The sequence below is a fragment of the Petaurus breviceps genome, unplaced genomic scaffold (assembly GCF_028583685.1).
Source record: "Petaurus breviceps papuanus isolate PSGF00001 unplaced genomic scaffold, PetGlider_PUasm1.0 128, whole genome shotgun sequence".
NCBI classification, from domain to species: domain Eukaryota; kingdom Metazoa; phylum Chordata; class Mammalia; order Diprotodontia; family Petauridae; genus Petaurus; species Petaurus breviceps.
The window spans coordinates 11,619,239-11,645,583 of record NW_027185664.1 but is presented as its reverse complement, the minus strand read 5'-3'; the positions used below and the strand labels follow the sequence as shown (position 1 = coordinate 11,645,583).

The 26,345-nt window shown below is 35.8% G+C and overlaps 1 protein-coding gene across 1 annotated transcript in view; it reads left to right on the top strand.

Moving 5' to 3' along the window:
• The window catches only part of DCC (DCC netrin 1 receptor), a 1,052,419-nt gene that overhangs the window by 964,195 nt on the left and 61,879 nt on the right, over positions 1 to 26,345 (top strand). The window contains exons 25-26 of the mRNA XM_069102085.1: positions 9,030 to 9,256; positions 15,349 to 15,465. Coding sequence (XP_068958186.1) covers positions 9,030 to 9,256; positions 15,349 to 15,465 — 344 coding nt within the window. The remainder of the gene's footprint in view (positions 1 to 9,029; positions 9,257 to 15,348; positions 15,466 to 26,345) is intronic.

Here is a 26,345-nt window from a genome sequence, read left to right as displayed (position 1 = left end):
ATGATGATGATGATGATGATGATGATGATGATGATGATGATGATGATAGCCCTGACCTCAGAAGCTTCAAGGTGGTTCAAAATCCTTTTATTTCCATCTAAATAACTAAGTACTGGTTAAAGGTATGTTCTGTTAATCCACATAGAATATGGGAGTGCTTTCTTTCCAAACTTTTCAGACTAATCTGAAAAAATCTCAATATCATAGGCCATGGAGGGACAGATAGAGCAAATCTTCACATACTAAAAATATAGTTTATACTCTTTATGGCACATTCAATTTCTTTTTCTAAAATAGGATAAAGCATTCAATTTCTACCTCTGTCAATCTGGGCAATTCATGTTTTTGTAAATATTCATACATTTCATTTAAACTGACAGTTCTATTGGCATTTAATTGGGCAACATAGTTGCTAATAATTGTTTTAATTTCACATTCATTGACTGTGTATTCACCCATTTCATTGTTGATGCTAGTAATTTGGTTTTCTTTTTAAAATCAAATTAACTGATGGTTTATCTATTTTATTGTTTGTTCATTTTTTTCCCATAAAGCCAGCTCCTGGTTTTATTTACTAGTTCAATATTTTTTTGTTCAATTTTATTAATCTCTCCTTTGATTGTCAAGATTTTTATTTTGATATTTAATTGGAGATTTTTAATAAGTTGTCTTTTTTCTATTTATTTTAATTTCTACACACAATCCATTGATTTGCTTTTTCTCTGTTTTACTAATGTAAATATTTAGAGGTGTAAAATTTCTTCTAAGTACAGTTTTGGCAGCAGCCTAAAAATTTTGTTTTATTGTAATTTTTCCATGTATTTAACGAAATTACTGATTGTTTTAAAAAATGTTTGGAGAAGTGGAGTCAAGATGGCAGAGAAGCACTTGGCCAAACTCTCCCAAATTCTCCTCCAAATAACTCTAAAATAATGCCTCAAATTAAATTCAGGAACAATAGAACCCACAAAAGGTCAAGGTAAAACAATTTCCCAACCCTAAACAACTTAGGAGATTGACAGGACAGTTCTGTCTCACTAGGGTGATGGTTGGACCAGAAGTACAACCCAGAATGTTGTATTAGCAGTTATATTGTCAGTCACAGAATCTTCTGTAGTTCTTAGCCCACTAACAATAAAGGGTTCAGACAAGTAGTCAGAAGGAGATTGCAGAGGACCATTTCCTGGCACTAGATTCAGGACCCCAAATTCACTATGTGCATTGGTCATACACAGTTCCAGGTTCCATTCCCAGGGTCGAAAGGAGCAATAGCACTTGTGGTCCTTTGGGACCAGGGACTCTAATTGTGGTTCCAGGGCAGAAATGAGTGCTTATGGTTGCTTTTAGGGCTTAGGGTCCCTGGTCTCAATTCCATGATGGAGAGGAACACTAGCAATTGTGACTGCAGGGGAGCTGAGTACCTGGTCACAGTCCCAGGGCCAGGAAGAGAGCTAGCACTGGTGGCTACAAGGGATCAAAGTCCCTTCCTGAGTAAAGACCATAGCAGAAGCCAGAAGAGGAGTGACCCCATTCTCCTTAGATCATCATACCACCCTGGAAGCACCCAAAACCTACAGACCACCCAGGGTCATCTCTGAAAACAGCAGCATGAAAGGCCTAAAGCTTGAGACAGTGCCCCCTCCATCCCCGGAGCAGCACCCAACTTTAACATAAAGTAAAAAGTCAAGAAACAGACTGGAAAAATAAATAAACAACAAAAAAAGAACCTGATTGTACTATGGTGACAGGAAAGATTAAGACAGAATCCAAAAGAAGACAATGATGTCAAAGCAATTACAAACAAAGCCTCAAAGAAAAAAATGTTAATTTGACACAAGCCCAACAAGAATTCCTAGGAGGACTCAGAAAGGATTTTAAAAATCAAATAAGAGAAACAGATGAAAACTTGGGAAATGAAATGAGAGTGGTACAAGAAAACTATGAAAAGAGCATCAATAGCTTGCTAAAAGAGACACAAAAAATTACTAAAGAAAACAACACCTTAAAAAACAGAATTGGCCAATTGGTAAAAACACAAGAGGTAAAAAGATTAAATGAAGAAAAGAATTACTTAAAGGGCAGAATTGACCATTAGGAAAAGGAGGTACAAAAGCCAACTGAAGAAAATAATTCCTTAAAAATTAGAATGGGGTAAGTTGAAGCCAATGACTCCATGAGATATGAAGAAGTAATAAAACAAAATTTAAAAAAAAATGAAAAAATAAGAGAAAATGTGAAATATCTTATTGGGAAATGAACTGACCTGGAAAATTGTTTGAGGGAAGATAACAATAATTGAACTACTTGAAAACCATGATCAAAAAAAGAGCCTTGTCATTATTTTTCAAGAAATTATCAAGGAAAACTGTGCTGATATCATAGACCAGAGGGTTAAATTGAAAGTGTCTACTAATTACTTCCTGGAAGAGGTCACAAAATAAAAACTCTCAGGAATATTATAGTCAAATTCCAGAGATCCCAGATCAAGGAGAAAATATTGCAAGCAGCCGGAAAAAACTATCCAAATATCATGGAACAGCAGTTAGGATCATAAAAGATTTATCAGTTTCCACATTAAAAGAGTAGAGAGCTTAGAATATGATATTCTGGAAGGCAAAGGTGCTAGGATTACAAATAGTGAAACTGACTATAATCTTTCAGGGGAAAACAATAGATATTTGATGAAACAGAGGACTTTCAAGCATTCCTAATTAAAAGTCCAGAATCAAATAGAAAATTTGACTTTCAATACAAGACTCATGAGAAACACAAAAAGATAAACATGAAAGATAAATCATAAGGAAATTAATAAGGTTAATATATTTACATTCCTATATGGGAAGATCATAATTGTAACTCCTAAGAACTTTATCTATTGTAGGGCAGTTACAAGGAAGATACAGACAGAGGGGGGTGAGTTGACTATGATGGGATGATTAAAAAAAATAAAACTAAGAAAGAGAGAAGTTCTGGGAGAAGAGGAAAGAGAGAGGAAGAAGGGGAAAATTATCTCACATAAAAGAGTCACAAAATGAAGAGCTTTTATAATGGAGAAGATGGTGCGGTGGCAGGCAATGCTTGAACCTTATTCTCATGGAAATTGCCTCAGAGGGAGTAACATGAACACTCAGTGGAGTATAGAAATCGATCTTAACTGACAAGGAAGTACTAGCAGAAGGGAATAGGAGAGGGGCAGCCAGGTAGCACAGCAAGTAAGAGCACCGGCTCCAGTGTTGGGATGACCTGGATCAAATCCGGGCTCAGATACTCAGCACCACACCCAGAAGTAACTGGCCGTTAACCTTAAGCAAGTTACTTAACCCCTAAAAAAAAATAAAGGGAATAGGAGAAGGGGTGGGAGCCTGTTAGAAGGGAAGCCAGATGAAGGGAGGTAGTAGTCAAAACAAAACAGATTTTTGAGGAGGGACAGGGTAAAAAAAGAGAAGGATAAACAAAAAAAAAAATAGGATTGAAAGAAATACACAATTCACATTCATAACTGAATTTGAATGGGATGAACTCACCTACAAAACAGAATGGATAGAAGAATGGATTAAAAGTCAGAATCCAACAATATGTTGTTCACAAGAAACACACTCGATATAGAGAGACACACAGAGAATAAAGATAAGGAACTCCAGTAGAATTTCTTGTGCTTCAGCTGAAGTGAAAAGAAAAAAGCCGTGGCAGTAGCCATGATCTCAGCTGTTGTTGTCATCACGTCCAACGCTCTACTGATCCTGCTTAGGGTTTTCCTGGTACAGATATCGAATGATTTGGCATTTCCTTCTCCAACTCATTTTACAGATGGGGAAACAGAGGCAAAGAGGGTTAAGTGACTTGTTCAGGGTCAGACAGCTAGCAAGTGTCTGGCTGGATTTGATCTCAAATATTCCTGACTCTAGCGACATCACGTTTTCCACCAAGTAAGCTTCAGCTGAAGAAAGCGTCTAAAAAAGGAAATGCTTCCATTGCCCTAAATATAAACAGAGTATCTGCACCCCCACCCTGACACACACACACACACACACACACACACACTGGCTTTTATACCTTTTATTTTCAATCCTCATTTGTGTCTGGCCTCCTCTTTAGCTGCACATTCCTGACTTAAGCCTCTTTTCCTGGATTTATTAACAGAACAGAAGTAGTGCTTTTAGAAGGTATGGAGAATGGGTAGTTGTTTTGTAGTGACTTGAGTGAAAAGTATTTCCAATCAACAAAACATTTTGGAACAATCTGAATAATTCAGGTGAAACCAAAAACATTTCCATTCTGAAATAGGCAGCATGCCTGTGGCCCTTATAAAAGCCAATGGAAGCATGAATTCTGTATACAAATGGAAACAATTGGAAAACATTCTTAGGCTCCTTCAGAGAGCTTTCACCATTATCTCTTTTGATCCTCAAAACAATTCTTGGAGGTTTGTATGATCCATTTGTTTAAAAATGCTGGTGAGTTTGAAATTTTGTTTTGCTCAGGGCTCTTGAGGTACATGTGGATTGGGGGGAATGGAAATATTTCCCACTGCTTTTCTTAGTCTTTGCACATTTAGGTTTTTAGCTTCATGATTCATTCTACACTTAGAATTGTAGGATTAGAATGTCAGAGTTGGAAAAGACCTTAGATCTACATCATTTTAGTCTGACACTCTCTTTTTAGAGATGGGGAAGCTGGGAGATACAGAGATGGAATGATTGGCCCAAAGTTATACAATTAGAAAAATTGTAAAAAATTGTAGATTATATCGTTTGGCCAAGTTATTAACTTCCCCTGGCCTCAGTTTCCTCATTTATAAAAATATAAAGTTGGTTAGATTAGATGATCTCTAAGGTCTCCTCAACATTCTAAGACTAGACAGATTCCAAAGGAACTTCACTGAGAAAAACCTTAACTAATTTCTATTTCCTATGCTTTGTGCTTCTGAAGGGTGCTAGGTGGCATGGAGATAGAGTGTTAGACCTGGAGTCAGGAAGACCCATTTTTGTGAATTCAAATGCAGCCTCAGACACTTACTAGCTGTGTAACCCTGGGCAAGTCACTTAACCATGCATTAGTTTCCTCATATGTAATAAAATGAGCTAGAGAAGGAAATGGCAAACCACTCTAATATCTTTGCCAAGAAATCCCCAAATGGGATCATGAAGAGTCAGACACAACTAAAAAATGACCGAACAACAAAATACACTTGAAAGTAAATGAAAACATGTTTCTTTGAAGGTATTCTATAATTCCATAATTTTGCTAATTTGTATAGATATCCATCAAATTATTTGAATTAGTGAGATTATAATCATACCAAATAAGGTCTATTTCTAAAAATTCAATTAAAATTGCTAATTATTTTCGAGGAAAATTTTCTATATAAAATACTGATTATTGCTTCTGATAAGAAGCTATTACTACAATCCGATACATAATTAAGGACCTACTCTATGTGAGATAGTATGCCAGGCCTTAAATTTCTGTAGGCTGAGTTAAGTAGAGATCCAACTTGTACAAATATAGATATAACAAAAAGATAATTGAGGAGGATTTGACCACTAACATTTGGGAAAATCAGGGAAGGTTCCACAGAGAAGCTTCAAGAGAAGATAAGAATTCTTATATTTTCAATAATAAATTATAATTCAAATTTTTACTTTTTCAATTAACAAGCATTTTCTTTCCCTAACATCTCCCCTCCCCAATGCAAAGGAAATAAAGCACCAAACCCTTGTAAAACTTATGCTTATTCTCTACCAACAAAGTTCAACATTAGTCATTGTCAAAATGTTTCTACACCCAGCCCTGAGTCCAGCACATCACTATCCGACAGTGAAGTGTAGGCTACATCACTGATCCTTTAGAGTCATGATTGGTTTTTGCATCGATCAGAATTCTTAAGTCTTTGAAAACTGTTCATCTTTACAATGTTGTTTTAATTTTATAAAATTGTTCTTTTGCTTTTGCTCATTTTGCATCAGTTCATACAAGTCTTCCCAGGATGCTGTGAAACCATCTCCTTATTTCCTATGGTACAATAGTCAGTCAATAAGCACTTATTAAGCTTCTACTATCTGCTAGACTGCTCAACTCTGGGTATCCCATTTTATTTATACACTATAATCAGTTCAGCCACTCCCCAATTGATAGAAATGCCATTAATATCAAGTTATTGACTGCCATAAAAAGAGATGTTGCAGGGCAGCAAGGTGGCGCAGTGAATAGAGCACTGGCCATGAAGTCAGGAGGATCTGAGTTCAAATCTGGTCTCAGATACTTAACACGCTTACTAGCTGTGTGACCTTGGGTAAGTCACTTAACCCCAACTGCCTTGCCTTCCCCCTTGCAAAAAAAAAAAAGAGAGATTATAAGCATTTGTATACATATGAGTCTGTTTCTTCTTTCTCTGATCTCTTTGGAGATCAGGAAAGGTAGATGGGAGCCAGATTGAGGGGAGTAGTATACACTTTAACATTAAGTGCTAAGCTAAAAAATGAGTATGGTCTTATAGAATTCCTTTATCTTGGAGGGGGGAGAAAATAGAAAAATCTTTAGGATTTTATATGAAACAATCCTAAAAATGAAATATCAAGCTAACATTGATAAACTTCAAGAAGTTTCCATGTATGACAAGACAGAAAATTAGAAGATGAACTTTACTGTCAAATTTTATGAGTAAAGATGTCTAGCTCTAGGAAAAGCATTCAGTAGTTTTTATAGAAATTCCAAAAGATATTGGCAAGGTGTTGCCCTGGGGCCAAGAAATCAAAAGCTACAGATGTTCATCAGCAAATGTATTGAGGAGTACAAAATTGTACAAAATGTTGTACAAAATTATGGTGTAGTCATAGATGTAAAACTTTCCAGTATTTATTGTTAAATCTCATGAAAAAGGAGAGAAGGGGAAGGGGAAGGGAAGGAAGCAAGCATTTATACAATTCCTACCATTTCTCCGGCCACTGAACTAAGTGCTTTTTACAAATGTTATCAGATTTGATCCTCACAACAACCCTATGAGGCAGGTGCCATAGTTATCTTCATTTTACAGTTGAGGAAGCTGAGACAAACAAAAGTTAAGTGATTGTAACACCAATGCAATATTTACAGAGCCTATGGTGACTATAAATATGCTGGTGTAGTTGGGAATCACAAAATGTAACAGGCTCTCCGCATGAAGGACAGAGCCAAAGCATTTGTTCAAATACTAGAAAGCTAAGGCCCCAAACCAGAAAGTTGAAGTCATTACAGTAACCATGAAGTTCGTACACATGGTTAATGCAATGAACACCCACATTGCCAAGCCTTCAAAACAAAACAGGCTCCTTCAGGCAAAGATCCTCCTCTCCTCACTCCCTCAAGCAAGGATCCTCCTCTCCTCACTCACAATAGCTGCTCAGCCTCCATGCTGCTTGCTCCCAGCAGTTCTCAGAAGAAGTTCTGACCCCACAAGTTCTGTTCTCCAAATCTCCTCTCTCTCCAGCCTGGGCCTCTCCTTATATATGGTATTAGCTATATTATATAGTATATTTGGGGTTTTCTTGGCAAAGATCCTGGAGTGATTTACCTTTTCTTTCTCCAGCTCATTTTACAGATGAGGAAACTGAGGCAAAGAAGGTTAAATGATTTACCCAGAGTCACACAGCTAATAAGTGACTGAGGCCAAATTTGGACTCAGAAAGAGAAGTCTTCCTGACTCTAGATCTAGCACTCAATCCATGATGCCACCGAGCTGCCACAGAATCATTTTACAGAGGCTTATAGAGCTTTATGACTTGTGCTAGTTGGTTATACAACTGACATTGAAAACAAGATTTGAGCTCAGGGCTTCTCTGACTCCAAGTTTAACCCTTTATCCAGAGTACCCCACATTCTCATTAATGGGCAAAGTCATATAATCCTAGCTCAGGGAAAATGGAAGAGGAACATAAAGCAGATACTAAGAAGGGATGGAATAAAAGTTGGTAAAAACAAGATGAGTAGAGAAAGGAATAAGATTCTGAAATACTCAATAGATACATTTTAAAGTTTGAAATGTATTTTAGGACAAATAAATATTGTACAAGTTTTTTAAATAACATTTTATTTTTTTCAATTACATATAAAAATTTTTAACTTTTAAAAAAATTTTTAACTTTTAAAAAATGTTTGGGTTCATAGTTATTTATACACTATATGGATCAATGTTAGGAATTAACTGTATATAAGAGGAGATTAAAATTGCAAATATGCATAGACTCAAGAAGGGTTTAGACAAATAGTTTTATGAATGATATATCTAGAATGGAATGTTAAGAGAATCTTGATGCATTTAGAGCACATCCCCAACTTTTGGATGTAGATATGAAGTTCAATCATGCCTTTCTCCAAATTTTGCTATTTTCCTTTGATTTTATATACAAGACTTTACAGTCTCCATTTTTAAAAAGATGCTGCTTATATTTAAGAAGGTCTTTTAAAATGTAAATTATCATAGTCCAAGGTAAAATTGAAATAAACAATTCCCTGCATAAACTTTCTCTATACAACCCTATACTAGGTGCTTTTTGTGTGTTTTGTTTAGTTTCTTTCCTTGTGAAAGGAAGCTTCCAAATGGAACATAGAGCGCCGGAGAACTGGCACACTGTTATTGTTTGAGTGTGCCTTTGGCACAAATCCTGTCCTTTTCTTTCCATCATTCTTTGAAAGCAGTTACTCCATTTATCTTCTAAGGAGAACTTGCCAGTGGCTATTTTATTCAGGAGCTCCTAGGATTGTCATGTGACTTCACTTCAGGGATGAACCTGAAGGTGATACTGGAGGAGAGGTACTTTGCATAAAAGATGAGCCTCTGGGGACTTACTATGGCATTTCATACAATATGGTGTGTCTATATTGGGGTAAAAGAAAAGATGGTCCATCCAAGTTTACTTATTCCTGAATCTCATAAGCCAACCCCAAGGAGTTCTTTTGTTTCTTAGATGGCAGCTAATGGGAAAACTTGAATTCATTGTTCTGGGAAGAGCAGAATGCCGGGTTTCATCTTCTCTTTACAACTTCTTTCCTAGGAAACGAGCCACCCACAGTGCTGGCAAAAGAAAGGGAAGCCAAAAAGACCTACGGCCCCCTGACCTTTGGATTCATCACGAAGAAATGGAGATGAAAAATATCGAAAAACCATCTGGCTCAGACCCAGCAGGAAGGGACTCACCAATCCAGGGTTGCCAGGACATCACACCAGTCAGCCACAGCCAATCGGAAACACAGCTGGGAAGCAAGAGCACATCCCATTCAGGTGAGGGATCATGCCATTGAGATCACTGAAAGCTTATATTTCTCATTTTCTGGTGATTTTCACTATCTGTTTAACAAGAGTACTCTTTAGATTACTTTGTAAATAATTTGCATTCATTTCTCTGTGTCTCAAAAATGAATTATTGTTCAAACTAATTGTTATGTTGTTCAAATTTACCTTTCTTTTTCCTCTTACCTGTCTTTTGACAATTTTATCATACTTTCAAACCTCAACCCAAGTGTATTGGGCATGGTAGATAGGTTTCAAGAAATCATAACTCTTAGCATCTTCTGAAAAGTATATCTGGCAGTATAACTGTTGATTCAAATGAGTTTGGAGATTCTCTGTAAAAAAAAAAAAAGAATTGTCTATGCTATTTTTGTTACCATCTATGGGGATAATTGAGATTTGGCTGCAAAACTTTAGTATATTCATTTCAAAGCAAGCAAGGGAAATTGGAGGTCTGAAAATGCTGAGTACTATGCAATTTGAGCCCTGATTACTCTGGAGATGATCTTTCTCCCCCATGCAATCTCATTACCAACATGCTTGCTGAAAGATTTTATATGTAGACACATGAATAGCATTGAAGAAAAAAGCAGTAGGGTGTGTGTGTGTGTGTGTGTGTGTGTGTGTGTGTGTGTGTGTGTGTGTGTGTGTGTGTGTGTGTGTGTGTGTGTGTGTGTAGACATGCCCTAACTCCCCTAATTAGATACAGGTGTTTGTTCTGATGGTGCTTTGCCTTCCGTAGTTGATAATGTTTGAATAATAAGGCAAAAACATAATGTGTCCTGAATCAAAAGATTACCTGACCTTATCATAGATCAGGCAAATCACATCTGTTTGGCTCAAATTAAGATGAAGGGATGAGTGGCTGCTATTGTATTCTGTATGCCAAATATTTTAATCATTTGCATATTTTGATTATAATAAGCATACCCAAAGCCCTCATGCTTAAAAGAATGCAGGAAAATGCTATTACAGTGAATACTATTATAAGCCAGTATTCCACAATCTTTCCCGCTACCATCTCCTTCACTCCCACGGGTTCCCCAAATGATGTACGCAGCCTTATCTGAGCTCCAGATTCTCCCACTGCCTATACTATATATTCCTTTGGAAGTTCCACTGGCATCTCAAATCCAACATATACCTAATCAAGCTTATCTTATGCTCAAAAACCCTCCGTTCTTCTGTTAACTGTTTTTCTTAGTGGTACCACTACTCAAACTGTCTCCCATTTTCATAACCTAAGGTTCTTCTTGACTTCCTTCAGTACCCATTCCCCATCAGTTAAATGACCATTTCACCCAAAATACAAACCTATTCTGCCACTTCCAAGATGTCTGATCTTAGGCAAGTCATAGTATTATAGAATCATAGATTTAGAGCAAGGAAGAACCTTAGTAATTATTAAGTCCAACCCCTCCACTTTATAAATGAAGAAACTGAGACCTAGGAAGGTTAAATGATGCTGAATGTCACACATACAGTAAGTATCAGAGTGAGCGTTTGAACCCAGATCATAAAGATCATAAGACTGTGCTGCCTCCCTAAGTGACTTAACTCCTCTGGGACTCAGATTTTATGATGTCTAAAACTTGAATTTGTTTTAAAGATACTTTTATATTGACTATCTCAGGTAATTCCTCCCAATGACCTTGAGAGGTACATAGAGCAAGTATTATGGTCTTATTTTACAACCAAGAAAACTAAGATTCAGAAAAGTATATTGAGAAACAAAATGAATGCAGTTAGGAAGTCATTTGGATTTTTCTTAAAGCCTCAAATATGTTGGATAAATATCTGATATGCAAGATATATGGGGAATTACTACAAATATATAAGACCAAGAGGCATCTTTTAGTAAATAAGTAGCAAAAAGTAATCTCCAAAATCAGAAAATATTATTGCACTGTTAGAAACAATGAATATGAAGAATTCAAATACAGATTGTAATAGTTATATAATTAAACAAGTATAACCTGCAAAAGATTACATGAAATGACTACAATAATATACATGAAAATGTGTGGAATGCGAGATCCCTATCCAAATAAAACCAGAGATTTCTCAAGGCAAAAACAGAAGCTCTTTATTCCATAATCAAATCTTGCGAGAGTTGGGCATCACCTACCCCAGAGCAAGCTGGTATAGGGAGGCACTGTGCAGAGAGTAAGCATACAGTTACATATCCTTATGTAAACAATTCTAAGAAAACCCACAAAACCCCTCCCCAGCATCTGGACCCTCACCCCCATGGGAGGGATGTACGGCCTCACATTCTAAATATCCAATGCAAACACATATTTCATCTGTTCTCCTTATTTAGCAAAGGGATGCAGTTAAGAGAGGGGTATGGGGCGGGGGGGGGAGTTACCACCTGATTTCCCCCAAATCAGGTGATTTATAGGAAAAGGAAACTTGATCCTACAGGGGGTTAGGACCTAGCTCAAATTTGGGCACGATTGTTCCCATCCTATGAGAATACTTTCATCCATTTCACTCAAAAACAACAATTAAAACAAAGCTAGGTCTCTAATTATAATGACCTATTTTGATTTTGGGGAAGAAATGAGGAAACATATCATCCCTTTATTGAGAAATGGGAAACTGAGTAAATACATGTGTTGTCATATAGGGTGTCTATTAATTCTACTTTGCTGTTTTTCCTTGTTTGAAGCAAAACTCATGATAGGATGGGTATGGAAAGGGAGTAATAAATCAGGAAATGACTATGACAAATAAAAGGCATTAATCATTTGAAAAAAACACACATTGTACATTGGTAAAGCAAACTTCCATTTTCATCATAAAAATCTTTAAAATTTCTCTTCGATATTTGTCAAAATGTTGTTTCCAGAATTAAATTTATTTTTAAAGACAGCAAAAGATCAAGAGAGATTGAGAGATAGAAAGAGGTAGAGAGAAAGAGAAAAAGAGGTATATTGACTTGTCTAAGTTCACACAAGATGGAAGTAGCAAAGTCAAAACTTTGGTTTCCAAGCTCAGGGTGCTTTTCCATTACATCATACTTCTATGCAGACTGTGTTCATCTGAAGAACCACTTAGGCAAAGTTCACTGTTTTTAAATAGCCAGATTGAGTTAAATTGAGACTTTACTATTCAGTTTAGCGTTATTTGAACTGTTTAACTAGAAAAGATTGAATTCATTAAGCCTTTAAAATGAATCCATTTTGACCTTGTATATATATAATCTATGTGCCTATAGATTACTTAAAATAACAAAACTGTATGGGATAATAGTGAATTTAATCAAGCAGTTGATTTGTTAAAAGAGGCACTTAGGCAGCATTATTAACAAAAAAAAAAAAAGAAAGAAAAGGTGAAGAAAGAACAGATCACTTGAGGATTTGAATGCACTTAGATCTCATGAAGTGCAGATGGTCCCTGGAACCAAATGAAAAAATAAAAATAAAAAACATGAGCAGCAAGAGAGGTTTACAAGAAAAAAAAGTAACTATTACTTTATTTAAATTGCTCCTTCAAAATCTGAATTGTCATGTTTCTGTACAAATTATTCCAAAAAGACATAAAAATAATGACTTTGAAAATGATCAAGGTGTTGGGGATACACTTTTTGTTGCTGTCATTAAAAGGACAAACTTAAAGAATGATGAGTCATTAATATGTTAAAGGATGACTGTAATGGTAAGGGAATTTGACGATCTTCCCTGCCCCTCAATAGGCCTCACCTGGAGCCCAGCAAAAGAAGCTTGCTTAGGGGAGGCTTGTATTTTAGAAAGGTACTTTTGTTACTTTGTAATTAGGCAGTGGGTCATGAAGGTTGTGATATTCTCTTACCCTGGAGACGGCTGTGTGTGTGTGTGTGTGTGTGTGTGTGTGTGTGTGTACACTCCCTGAGGCGAGGTTTTGCTCTGGGGCTCACCTATGGGAAGAGTTGTGTGATTTCACCAGATGAGACTCTGGGCAGCTGCTGAACCCCACAGCTTTGAAAACCCAGATAATTGGTGCTTCTCTCTCTGGTAACTAACACTGTATGCATGTAATAGTCAGACAGCTAGAAGCCCTGTCTGTTGAATAGCATTATTTTCTATGTATTTTTTGTCTGCTTGTAATTTGTATTTTCTGAAGATCAGGGTGCTGACTTTTTCCCCTGAACTAAGTGAATGATGTATGTTTGATTAAAGCAAGATTGTTAACCCTTTTTGAGTTGTTTTCCTTTTGGAAAAGCACATCAAAAAACCTGTTCTAGCAGCCATTCTGGGTACAATAGGGTTCTTGTTGATACAATGACCAGTGGGGAAAGAAAATTAAAGTATTTAAAATAATGTGATGCTGTGAACACAAACTTATTAATCAAATTGCAAAATATTAGAATGAGGGGCCTCCTTGAAGCTTAATAAAGGTCATAAGAATGAAGAGCAGTTTTAGAAAGTAAGATAATAAATGTGATTTTTATTGTCATTTTGAGTTTGAGGTTTAGAGATAGGAATTTGAAAGCCATCTATATGGAGGCAGTAATTGAAACCATGGCAGTGAATGAGCTTGGCATAGAAGAATGTGGAGAGAAAGGAGAGGAGAGGAGAGGATAGGACAGGACTGGAGAGGAGAGCGACAAGAAGGAATGAAAATGTGTGGACAATTGACAGCAACTTGATAGAGACTTTCCTAATTCTGGGAGAATTTTGGGAGGGGTGACGAAGCAAAATGAATGACATCATATCCTGAAAATAGGAGTTTTAACTAGAAATCACATTATGATATTTCAATTAGAAACTCATATTTACCTAAGCAAGGTTGATAGTATGACTTCCGAATCAATAGCTAACAATTTTACTGAAAGATTCTCTTCCTTTCATATTGCCTGAATAAACATTAACTGAGTCATATTGTGACTAGTAAATAAGAAAATCATTAAAATTTAAACATCTGAAAGGCTCAGACTGTATTTATGCATCAAAAGAAATAGCAGATTATTTATTTCATTGGGGGAAAAATTAGTGAACTTGGTTTCTTGAGATTGCTGAGAAAAAATATGTAGCAATTGATGGTATTTTTGACTCCTCCACAAGAACAAAAGAGAAAAAAAGTTGAAATTAAATCAAGACATTAATTACATGATGGAATATAACCAGTTTTAACTTAATTTATATTTGTGGATTCAGCATTTAATTGAATTGATTTGGCCAGATGTTTTGATTTAACATAAACACAGGCTTAATTTCACATGTGTAGGCAGGCAATGGAAACTTATGTATTCTGGTTATTTTAAAATGCTTTATTAATGGTAGAGGGTGTTGACATTTAAGTCTGAAAAGGTGTATATGAGTAAAACATGATGTAGTGGAAAAAATATAGGAGTTAGATTTAGAATGCCTATGATCAAATTGTACCTTGACCCTTTACTATCTCTATGACCTGATAAATCAGTTAAATTACTTATTCTCTCCAAGTTCATGCCACCATCTATAGTATCATCGAGTCAGAATTAAAAGTGGGAAGGGACATGGTCAGCCATCTAGTTCTCCTCATTTTTGTTTGATATAAATAAGTAATATTTCAACCTCTGCTTCAAGAGCTCTGATCAGGGGGAACCTGATGAGGTGGTCCCATCATGTTGGACAGCTCTGTGAATTTTTCCTACAAACCTACTTTTAATTTTTGGCAACTTTATACCCATTCCTCCTAGTTCTGCCCTCTAGAGCCGAACTTGCAGGTCTAAACCCTCTTGCTTATACTAGATCTTTAAGTCCTCAAAGAATGGGGAGGTTAGGAGGGGACTGTGCATGATAGATGCCTTCAAACTCTTGAGTCTGTTTTGTTTTGTCTAGATGTATAATTTCAGCAATAGGGAGAACTCTCACTGTGGAAATTTCCTCTATTGCCATAGGTGACCTAGATTTGAGTCCTGCTGCTGATGCTTACTGTGTGACACTGGGCTAGTTGCTTAAAATTTCTAGGCCTCAACCAATGCTCTAAATTCTTATTGGCAAAGGAAGAGACCACAGAGATCTCAAGGGAAAGAGTTCTTGACATTTTGATTCAATGATCAGGTGAAGTAAAGAGCTATGTGAGATGGTTTATGCAGATGTATTAATTCTCTTCAGGTCCTGATGCTGAAGAAGCTGGAAGTACTATGTCTACACTAGAGCGATCACTTGCTGCCCGAAGAGCCACTCGGGCCAAACTGATGATTCCAATGGACTCCCAGCCAAACAACCCCAGTGAGTAAAGGACCTCTCCCCACTCCCCTGAGACCAGCCTTCTTCCCGGTACATTCCTTACACCAAGTGACAATGATTCCCATCATTTAGAGTTTTCCTTTTATCTCTACCCCCCACTCCACATGTTTGTGGAAATTAAAAGATAAGGAACATTGACAGCTGTCTTCACAAAGCAGAAGCAGAATTGTGAGTTGTAAATGTGGAAGCCAAGAGGCAGTGAGATGTGCAGAGCTTAGGGAGCTGGAGTCACAGTGACCTGGGTTCCAGTGCTGCCTCTGTGCGGCCTAGAGCTACTCTGCTCCCCTCTCCGTTGTCCCCAGGCAATTTTCTAAGACTGTAAATTACAGAACAATTACTGACCTGCTTTGGTAGAGGGGAATTTTCTTCACTAATGAAATTATGATTAAAGGAAAAAGAAAAAGGCAAAAACGGAAGGAAAGGGAACAAGAACTCTAAAGCCTTGTCCATAGTCCTTGTCCTCGTGTCCCCATCAGGGAGATGATGAGCTCAAAAGAGAAGCTTACTGTTGGGAGCTACGATTTCCTGATGCCCTGTGGGGCTTCAGGAATGGCAGATAGAGCAGAAGGAGAATAGGTAGTCTAAGGCCTTGCCCGGTGTGATGAATAAAAGCTCCAAGACATAGTTTCTGCATAATTAATAATCAATTTATCCATTAGGCTGGTAGATAATCAATAAATGGAGGTCAGTGGCTCTCTCCATAACCAAAGAAGACCTCATGTGGAAGTGCCTTGAAAGTTTAAATGCCTTTAGAAAAAGGGGTCGTCCCTCACTGGTGGAAATCAACTCTGACTGGTTAATAATTAATAAGAAAATGAATATTATCATGAGAGTTGGGTCTTTTATAATGATGGGCAGAGTACATGATTTGATAATGTCTGCACTCAAAAAGACTCATCTCCACCCATTTTGCCTCCAGTAATCTAAACAAAAGGATCTATTCTCCACTCAGTCCTACCTAAATTGACCAATGGATTGGATTGGAATCTCTTTACCTTTTAATCAGAAATAAACTCTCCCAGTTTAGTGGGATCCCTCCAAAGATTGTAGAGAATGTCTTATTGTCAGCCCTGTCCTTCACAAGGATTGGCCTTTGAATGAGTAAAAAATAAAGGGGGGTGGGGGGAATAACCTGTTAATAATTGGCTATTAATAATCAAAAAGAGGATCTTTGGGTCCCACATATAAAACTGGTTATTAATATAATAGGAAAATAATCATTTTTTCTCACTAGTGAGTTCAAGGTGAAATAAGCTCAGACAACCAACCTCAGTTTTTTGAGTTTAAGACACTCTGCCCCAGGAAGAGCTAGGGGAAAAGTTTCTCAAAGGCTGCCAACAAGAAATTTAGGCAGTCAATTGCATGACAGTAGAATTGAATATTAAGTCTCAGACTAAGATCATTTCAATTAGAAGAGCTAAAGAGGATAGCCTATGGATTTTAACAGTGAAAAGAATAGGATTTGAGTATAAAATAAAACTTTGTAAAATGTTGAGAGAATGAACTTTCCATCCATGTCAATTTTGGGACCTGCTTCCCTTCCCATTCCCCACAACTGTATATTTTTAAATTTAACTAATTTAATTTAATAATTTAAATTCTCTTTAACTTCCCAGAAGGTTGATGGGCTTTTATCATATAGGAGGAGAGGAAAAAAGGGAAGAAAACACTGTGATCTTCTCCCTACTGGGAACCTAAAATTTGGAGACTTCAGTAAATTAGCAGAATTAATTATTTTTTAAATGCTTACTATATGCCAGGCTAATCACTGGGGATACAAAGAAAGTTAGAAACAGCCCTTGCCTTCAAGGAACTCATAGTATAATGGAGAGAGATAATGTGTTCCTAAATTCATAGATTTATATAAGATACAGAATAGATGGAAAATAAACTTCAAAGGAAAGTTTCTAGCATCTTCTGTGGGGGTGAGGAAATGGGAGGACTGGAAAAGGAAGGCCTGCTGCCAAAGCTGAATGTTGAGGGAGTGGAACTTAGAAGTTGAAGATCCCAATGAGAGGAGAACTGTGTTCCTTGATAAGAAAATCTTGGCATTTCAGGAGTGCCAATGACATCACAGCATCCCTCCCCCAGAATGGTCACCTCCTTCTGTTTCTAGTCTCCCCTTTCTCTAATCCATGTTGCATACTATTACCGGATTAGCCTTCCTAAAAGACAATTTTGTGTTAATCTTGCCATCCTACCTTAAAAACCTTCCATGATTCCTCACTACATAACTAATAAAATATGAGTACCCCTGCCACCCAGCCTGACCCTGAAGATTTCCCATAGTCTGGCACTAGTTTACATTTTCAGAATTATCTTCCATGACACCCTAACTTCAAAATACTCTATGTGCCAGCCAAATTGGACTATTTACAGTCCCTCAAATTGGACTTGCCCTTTTCTACATCTGTACTTTTGTAAAAAGTAACTGTTTCTTTTATGGCCTACAACCCTGAGGGTCTTCCCCTCCCATTTTTTTTTTTTAAATTAAAAAGGCCATTCTTTGACTCACTTCTTAAAGAGCTCTATTCACTGAACAGGCATTGCCTCACTCAAAGTGAGAACCTGAAAAGACCTTAGCTTAAAAGGGTCAAGGTCTGATCAATATCTGGCCACTGCAGCCAGATGGCTCTGGAGGAGAAAGTGAGACTGATGACTTTGCACAGCCCTCCCTTACTTAAATTCAATTCACTTGCATGTCATGATGTCACCTCCCTGATGCCATAGTCCTCTTCGAGAATAAAGGACAAACCACAACCATACAACCACAATCACAACTTTTGTTCACACTTTCTAGAATATTTACCTGCCCTTTGCCTTTTAAATTCTATTTATTCTTCAAAGAATCTTTCAAATATCACCTCCTCCATAGAATGTTTGATCCTCTCAGCAAGGAGTAATTTCTTCCCCTTCTGGACTCTTTGGCACTTCAATTCTCTCACATTTAATGCCTTTCATCATTTACTACCTTGTGCCGAAGTTTCTTTTATGTATGTCTTTGGTCCTTTACCAGATTATAAACTCTTTAATGGAAGGGTTTGTATGGTATTCATCACCTTATTCCCCAGCCTCTTCATACAGCACCTTGAACATAATGACATAATAAATAACTGTTTAATAAATAGACAAATTATGTTACCTTCCCTTGTATTATCATGCAATTATTAAACAAGGATTCATTAAATATAGCAAATTTTCGAACTTAGAATAGTAGAGAGAATTTCCTCACCGGGAGTTCCCCACCTCAGCAAAATCACAGAAGCAAACCAAATCGAGCTTTGTATTTGTATGTTATATATTTTTAACTTTTTCAAAGCTTATTTTATCCTCATAACCACATATACTTAGAGAACATTAAAATTAGAAGTAATATTGCAGATCATCCAGTCCAACATCCTTCAATTATACAATTAAGTGAAATTAAAGTGATTTACCCCAATCACATGGCAAATTCATGAGAGATGGGACTAGAACCAGTGTAACAATGTGTTCTTTTCCTTCTATTGACTGCCTTCAATCACAGTGTACTCTACTTCTTAACAATCTCAATGTCTTCTCCCTGCTACTTGATTCTGCAGAGTAGAGCTCACAAATGACAAAGGATTCATTTCTAAATGATGATGTCCAACCCTTTTGTTCAATAGCCACTAATGTTAGAAAGAGATAATAGAATTCATTTCTTTGCTAATGACCTTGTCACATTCCATTCTTTCCATCATCTTCAATTCAATTCAATTCCATTATTTTCCTGTTTATTAAACATTTATGAACTCAAACCTTTTTCATTGTAGTTTCCTTCTTAAAAGTAGGTTCATGCTGTCTATGCAATAAAACAAGCTCTGCACATTTGACTAAAACTAGTAAAGGTCTTAGGTGATTGTGTGGAAAAAGTTGCACATTTACCTGCCAACACAATTACGATTTCATTCATTGAAATAGATAAATTTCTACATGTTCCTGCCTCTGATTGTTTAGATTTATCCAGGTATGTCAAAAGCCTTGATTAGACCAAAGCTTTTCCATATTCCAGATTCTTTTTTTTTTTTTAAGCAATAGGGGTTAAGTAACTTGCTCAAGGTTACATGGCCAGTTATTTCTGGGTGTGGTGCTAATATCTGAGCCTGGATTCAATCCCCAGGTCATCCCAACACTGGGGCCGGTGCTCTTGCTCGCTGAGCCATCTGGCCGCCCCTATATTCCATATCCTTAATCATATCTATAAAGACAATGCTTGCTGCAGAGCTTTCTGATAATTATTTTAGTAAGAGTATATTGTTTTTCATTTCTCCCTTTGCATTTCTTACCGAGATCTGTAAAATGTTAATTGACAGATAACGTATCTGCTTACTGAAGTTGTCTTTAGTTCTTGGGGATGTATTTAATATTATTGTAGAGCACAATATATTTATCTGTGCTAATGTTCTGTGCTAAGCATCTTAATGAAAAATAGAATTTGCAGTAATATATGATTAAGACCAGCATATGTATAAATAGAATAAATTGTGGTTTGACAATTGCTGTCATTTTTTTAATTAAAAAAAAAGTCTGTACAAGGTATAATTTTTCCTATTGTTATTCTTCCAGTTTGTTAAATTTCTGAAATATACAGCATAGAGAAAATGTTCATTTACTTTGCTTTACATGTGCCGTAGATGCCTACTTGGAAGCAGGTTACAATTAGCAATCATGAAACAATTTTCTGCTTTATGTAGATATTTTTAAAGGAGTTTCAAAATATTCCTTTGTGAGTAATCTTTAATTCTATCTTCAGTAATAAAAATAATGATGATGATGATAACTAACAAAATGCTTTACAAATATTATCTCATTTCATCCTCACAACAACCCCAGGAGGTAGGTGCTATTATTCCCATTTTATAGATGAAAAACTGAAACAGACAGGTTGCAACTTGTATTTGAGGTCACATTTGAACTCAGGTCTTCCTAAGCACTCAGCACTCTATCTACTTGCATGCATATGGAGAAAATGGTTGGGGTTTTTTTTTCTGCCAGTTAATAATTAGCTGTAGCTAGAAGAAAATTACTTCACATAACTATAAACTAATAATACTTGAAAGGAAACATATTGTAATTGATAGTTGGTGGTCAGGAGGAAAACCTAAGTTTGATAGAGACAGGAAAACCTAAGTTTGATCCTGCCTTTGTCACAGAAGGGTATGCTGGTAAATATTTTAACAACTGGCTGGCGGGGGTAGGGAACAGGGATTTATATGTGACTTTTAAGTTTAATCTGCATTATTAATATTTTCTTCCTCATATTTTTAAGTGTAGACAATAAACAAAATAATAAATGCAACCCTGATTTGAAATGTAGTATTTACTAATTTCTGAGATGTAAATACTAACACTGAAAATTAACAACAGGGTCTCAGTTTTGCTGAAGCTTACTCCAACACACCTGCTCATGTGACATAGGGATCATAGAATTCATAGATCTAGAACTAAAAGCAGTCTTATAGGCTAACAATTAACTATGTGACCATAGACAAGTCACTTAGCCTTTTAGTACCCCTAGAAAACTTTCTAAATTTATGTTATAGATGAGTGCCAGTCTTCATTGGTAGAGGGAATTTCCCACACCAGGGAGTTCTCCATATGCACTTAAGAAATAAAATAAGCATTTTCATAACATAGAATAGGAAGAAAAAAAAGTTGATTACACATGAAACTGTAAATCAATTGTGTACAACTTGCTATTCCCTTTAAATAAAATAGTGATGTAACTTTCTTTTTTTCCTTTCTTTTTCCTCCCCCTATTCCACCCACCCTAGGGATGGCTACCATTAGACACAAATATGTAAATATGTGAATATACACATTTCATATATATGTGTGTATATATATATATATAATTCTATACATACTTTTATTTATCATTTCTTTCTCTGGATGCAGATAGCATCTTCCTTCATAGGTTTGTCATTAATTTGAGTGTTTATAATAGTCAAAATGACTTAGACTGATCTATGTTGAAAGTAATCTTAGTGGTAATAGTAATATTATTTTTATTAGTACTACTAATGGTATTTTTTAAATTATTTTTTACAATATAATGTATATTCTCTATTCCTTTTGAATCATTTTACATATATATGTGTATATACATATATATCATTCTATACATACTTTTATTTATCATTTCTTTCTCTGGATGCAGATAGTATCTTCCTCCATAGGTCTGCCATTAATCTGAGTATTTATAATACTCAAAATAACTTAGACTGATCTATGTTGAAAGTAATCTTAATGGTAATAGTAATATTATTTTTATTAGTGCTACTAATGGAATTTTTAAAATTATTTTTTACAATATAATGTATATTCTCTATCCCTTTTTGAATCATTTTACACTGTATAATGGCAGTATTTCTTGAGTGGATAGATGCTGAACTTTGGTCTAAATACTGCTCAAACACAAAGATATCCATAATTATGGATAGGCCATTTAGCCTTCCTGAGTCTCAGTATCCTCATATGTAAAAGAAAGGGTTTGGACTAGATCACTAAGGTTATCTCAGTCAGGGTTTCATACTTGCTTTGTATTCCAGAAAAGTGTTATATCAATAGTTTCTCAATAGCAAACATTTCTACTAGCAATGATCCTTTGTTTATGTTCCCATTGTTGATGTAAAATGCTAATTTCATAGTGCCTCCTCTTTCTTTTAATACCCCTGAGCATGCCATGCATATTCACTTTTTTGGAGCACCACTTAAATGCTCCTGGGTCAAGAGAACCATTGGTGGCCCAAGAATGAAGTAACTTATCCTGTGTCTCTTCTCCACCATTTCCTTTCTTCTCTTAGAGGTTCAAGTATAGAGGTTCATTGCCTTAGTGTTCATTGCCTTAATGCCTCAAGTATAGAGTTTCATTGTCTCTTAATGCTCTCAGTTCAGTTAATTTGTTTAAACTATCTTACACAGGTGAACACACATACATGTATGCATATATAGACACGTGACTTGGATTTAGAGCTAAAAGAGAATTATCCACACATCTTTTGACCCTCACCATGCTGCCTCCAATGCCTATGTCTCTCACTTTAGTTCCTCTTTAATTTTCTTCCCCTTCTGTCTTCTAAATCTGACTTAGTTTTCTTTACAAAAGAATAAAGTTTTCTCTTTTTCTATTTTCTTGTTTCATCTGGAAATTGTCACTTATTCCCTTCCCTACTCCAAAGAATATTAACATCTACCCATGTGATTTTGGGCTACTCACATAAGTTTTGTTTCCTCATCAGCCATGATTAGCATAATGGAAAAAGTAGGGACCTCAGACCCTCTTTTCCCACTCCCTCCTTTTATAGCTGAGTATAATAGTAGTCCTAGTTATATGCTCATATGAAGGAAAAGGAAAGTTATGTTTCAATGGGACATTAGAAACCACTAAAATGTGATTTCTATGAGAGCAGTGACCTATTACTTATTGAATAGTCAGATATTCCCCAATATTTAACATTTAATCTTTTTATCTCCCTATTATTTATCCTGTGTATCTAGTATATGGTAAAAGAATAAATGAAAGATTAAATTAATAAATAATAAAGGACCACTGTCCTTAACATCTAAACTTCTTTATCATGCTCAGAAGTCTTCCAAAATTTCTACAAAAGGTCTGCCTCCATCTCCTTAGACCAATTAGTTAAACCTAGTTAAACCTATTTTTCTTCAAGTGCCAAAATTTAAGATAAATGGAAAACTATTATCCAAATGTATTGTTTTTCAATTCTGCATAATCACCAGTATTGCCACAGAATTGTTCTCTATTCTTTTTATTACTTGTGTACAAAATTTCAACTGCATGGTTGGTAGCCTTTTAAGGACTCTTTTCTCAACCTAACCACCATTTATAATATTTCTTTAAGAAAACATGTCCTAACTTCTAAGTACCTGACTTACAAATGTTTGGAACACAAATCATCTTAAAATTAGGAAGTCCTTGTTTTTGTGTGTGTATCTTCTACATTTATATTTTCCATCTAATCTCTATCTGGTCAAAATGACAGCAAAGACTGAGTCATTGTAATTCATTTCTAAGTATTTCTAGAATTTCTGTGCATGATAGATAACAAATATTTATCTTTCTGAAATGATTTGAGCACAGAATTTTGGAGCTAGAATTAAAATCTACATAGGACAAATGTTTATTAACCACCTAAGTTTTATAGAACCATGTGCTAAGTTCTGAGGGAAATAAAATGTTTAGCACAGAAATTCCCCTGCCCTCATGCAGGTTACAATTTAGTAGCAGGATTTGAGAAATACAAAAATAATTAAGAGGATAGAAACTGGATCTTTGATTTCATTGGTTTAGAGAGCTACCAATGAGAAATTCACTCTACCAAAGTAAGTCAATGCTATCTCTGCAATTTATAGTCTTGGAGACCTAGAGGAAGGAAAGGTTAAGTGATTTGCCCAGGATTACACAGATAGAGGACTGGAACCCAGGTCTTCATGTCTCCCAAACTGACTGTTTACTGACTATATCACACTATATCTCATTTAACAAAAAATGTTCCCATTTAACCCTGAAGCTCAGAAAAATTCATTTGTTCAATATCACACAGTTTGCTAAGTAATGCTCTAGATTAAGAACCCTAGTATCCAGGCTAACAGACCAGAATTTTGCTTCTTTTTTTTTTTTTCTTTCCCATTGAACTTCCCCAACTAGAAATGATTTTACCTTCATCTGATTTCATATCACTTTATACTTCACTTATGCACTTAAATTGTAATTTGTATTATATGTACCTGTCTACATTATCTTATCTCCTCTTACTGTTGGAAACTAGAAAATCCCTCATCTGGATTACCATGTATTACCCTGCTAGCTCCCCAAGTAGTCCTTTCATTGAGCCGGTACTACTTGACCAGCATTCGTTGAATGAATTAGCTATCACTCAACAAATCATTACACTTTTTTCCTCTTTAATGAATTGTTATATGCATTAATTGATGGAGTGGTTAGAAGCACTGGGTAGAGTTTTGCCAGAAGCTTGGCTGTGAAGGGGAAGAAAGATGTGATTGTAGCTATATGAAAAAGAGTCAAGGGATCTTTATTGTTTTTTTAGTCTATTTCCTTTAGGACCAGAGTGATCTGAGCATGTTTCTAAGCCTATAGGAAGGAGAGAGAAGGAAATATCAAAGACACTTGAGAGAAAGGTCATAATTAATAAAATAGAATGCTAAAGGAGCAAGAAGGAGCAGAAGGGGGGAAAGGCACGAGGGGGGGGAGGTGGGTTTGAGAACACAATCCCTGATGAGCTAAATTGTCAGATTATGTGGATCTAAGCAGTGAACAGAATGTCTGCCTTTAATGAAGTGGACTTGAAGAAGGGAATAGTGGCTAAAGAGAGAATCTCCTGATAAGAAAAGAGATGATTTGTTTGTCAGGGGGAAAGTAATATAGAGTTGGAATCTGCTGGAAATTCTATATAAGTAAAGAATTATCGAGCTATGAGTGGCATCTGGATCAAGTTCAAAAGTCAGGCAACCACTTCCATCTCAAAGTGATGTCACAAATCTCATTATTCTTCTCATCATTTCTTGAGATTTAAGCCTCAGAATAGATTTTTATACATGGTTCCTCAGTGTAGGAAGACAAATCCTAAAACTCCTAACTGTGCTGTGTCCCACTAGTTGTTTCATCACTATCTTTCCATTAAGGTTGTCAATGTATGGACAATCCTTCTTCCCTTCCCCCAATAAACAAAGAAGACACTAGATAACCCTCTACAAGCAACTGTGGCATCATTCCTTTGTATATTATCTTACCCTCAGTGAGAAAGGTAGGATTAGAAATAGCAAATGAGAACAATTCATTGAAAGTTAATTTGTTTCCTTGAATTAAAAAAGTTTGTGAACTCTTATAGAAAAGCATCCTTTTTCCCTCATTTCATGGGAGAGAAAGAGAACTATGGGCATATAATGTTGCATGCACTTTTAGACACAGTATATTATATGGGTTCGGTTTTTTTTCCTGTTACAAGGGAAGATTCATTGGATGAGGTGATGTAGACTTTTTCTGCAAATAGTGATGATGTAAAAATTAAAAAAATCAATAAAATTTTAAGTAAAAAAGATTACATTATCCTTCCATGACATCTGTTTTGCAATGAAGACCAGGAAATAGAAAACTCATATTCTTAAATATGAAATTTATATTTATAAATTAACATTAGTTTGAAATTCCTAGCAATCTTCAGATCATTGCAGAAAGGATGGAGAGAAGATAAAGATTAAGGAATGAGATGAAAAAATTTCTTACTTCAACACACCACTTTTCCTCATATACCTCAAAAAGGAGAAAATGATATATGTTTCTAAAGTATCATGCTTAACTATTTAGGGAACTACAGAAAATTTACTTTTTGGAATCTAGCCTAAATAATCTCTACTTCATATTCCCCTTCAGTTATATTTAGTTATAACATTTTAAAAAGTTGTTATGCCCGTTTTCTGACATCAAACTGTTATTGCTAAAGGAGCTACATAATTTGGTGAGAGAATTTCTATTTCCAAGGTCTTACTACATTAATGTCAGATACAAATTCAGTTGTCAGCAAGCTGTATCAGAATAGAATTCTCCTCTTTGGTCACTGTGCCAAGATTTATTGGAAATGATTGACACCACCTTTCTCAAACTGGTCCACGTAAACATAGCTTCATGATGGATATTGGTTATGGTGTAATTTCTGCATTTTGTTGTTCCCCTACCCAAGCCTAAACTGAAGTAAAAAAAATCAAGAGAGACTTAAATACATTGTAGAAGATAGCAGGAGTATGAGATAGATAGATAGATAGATAGATAGATAGATAGATAGATAGATAGATAGATAGAT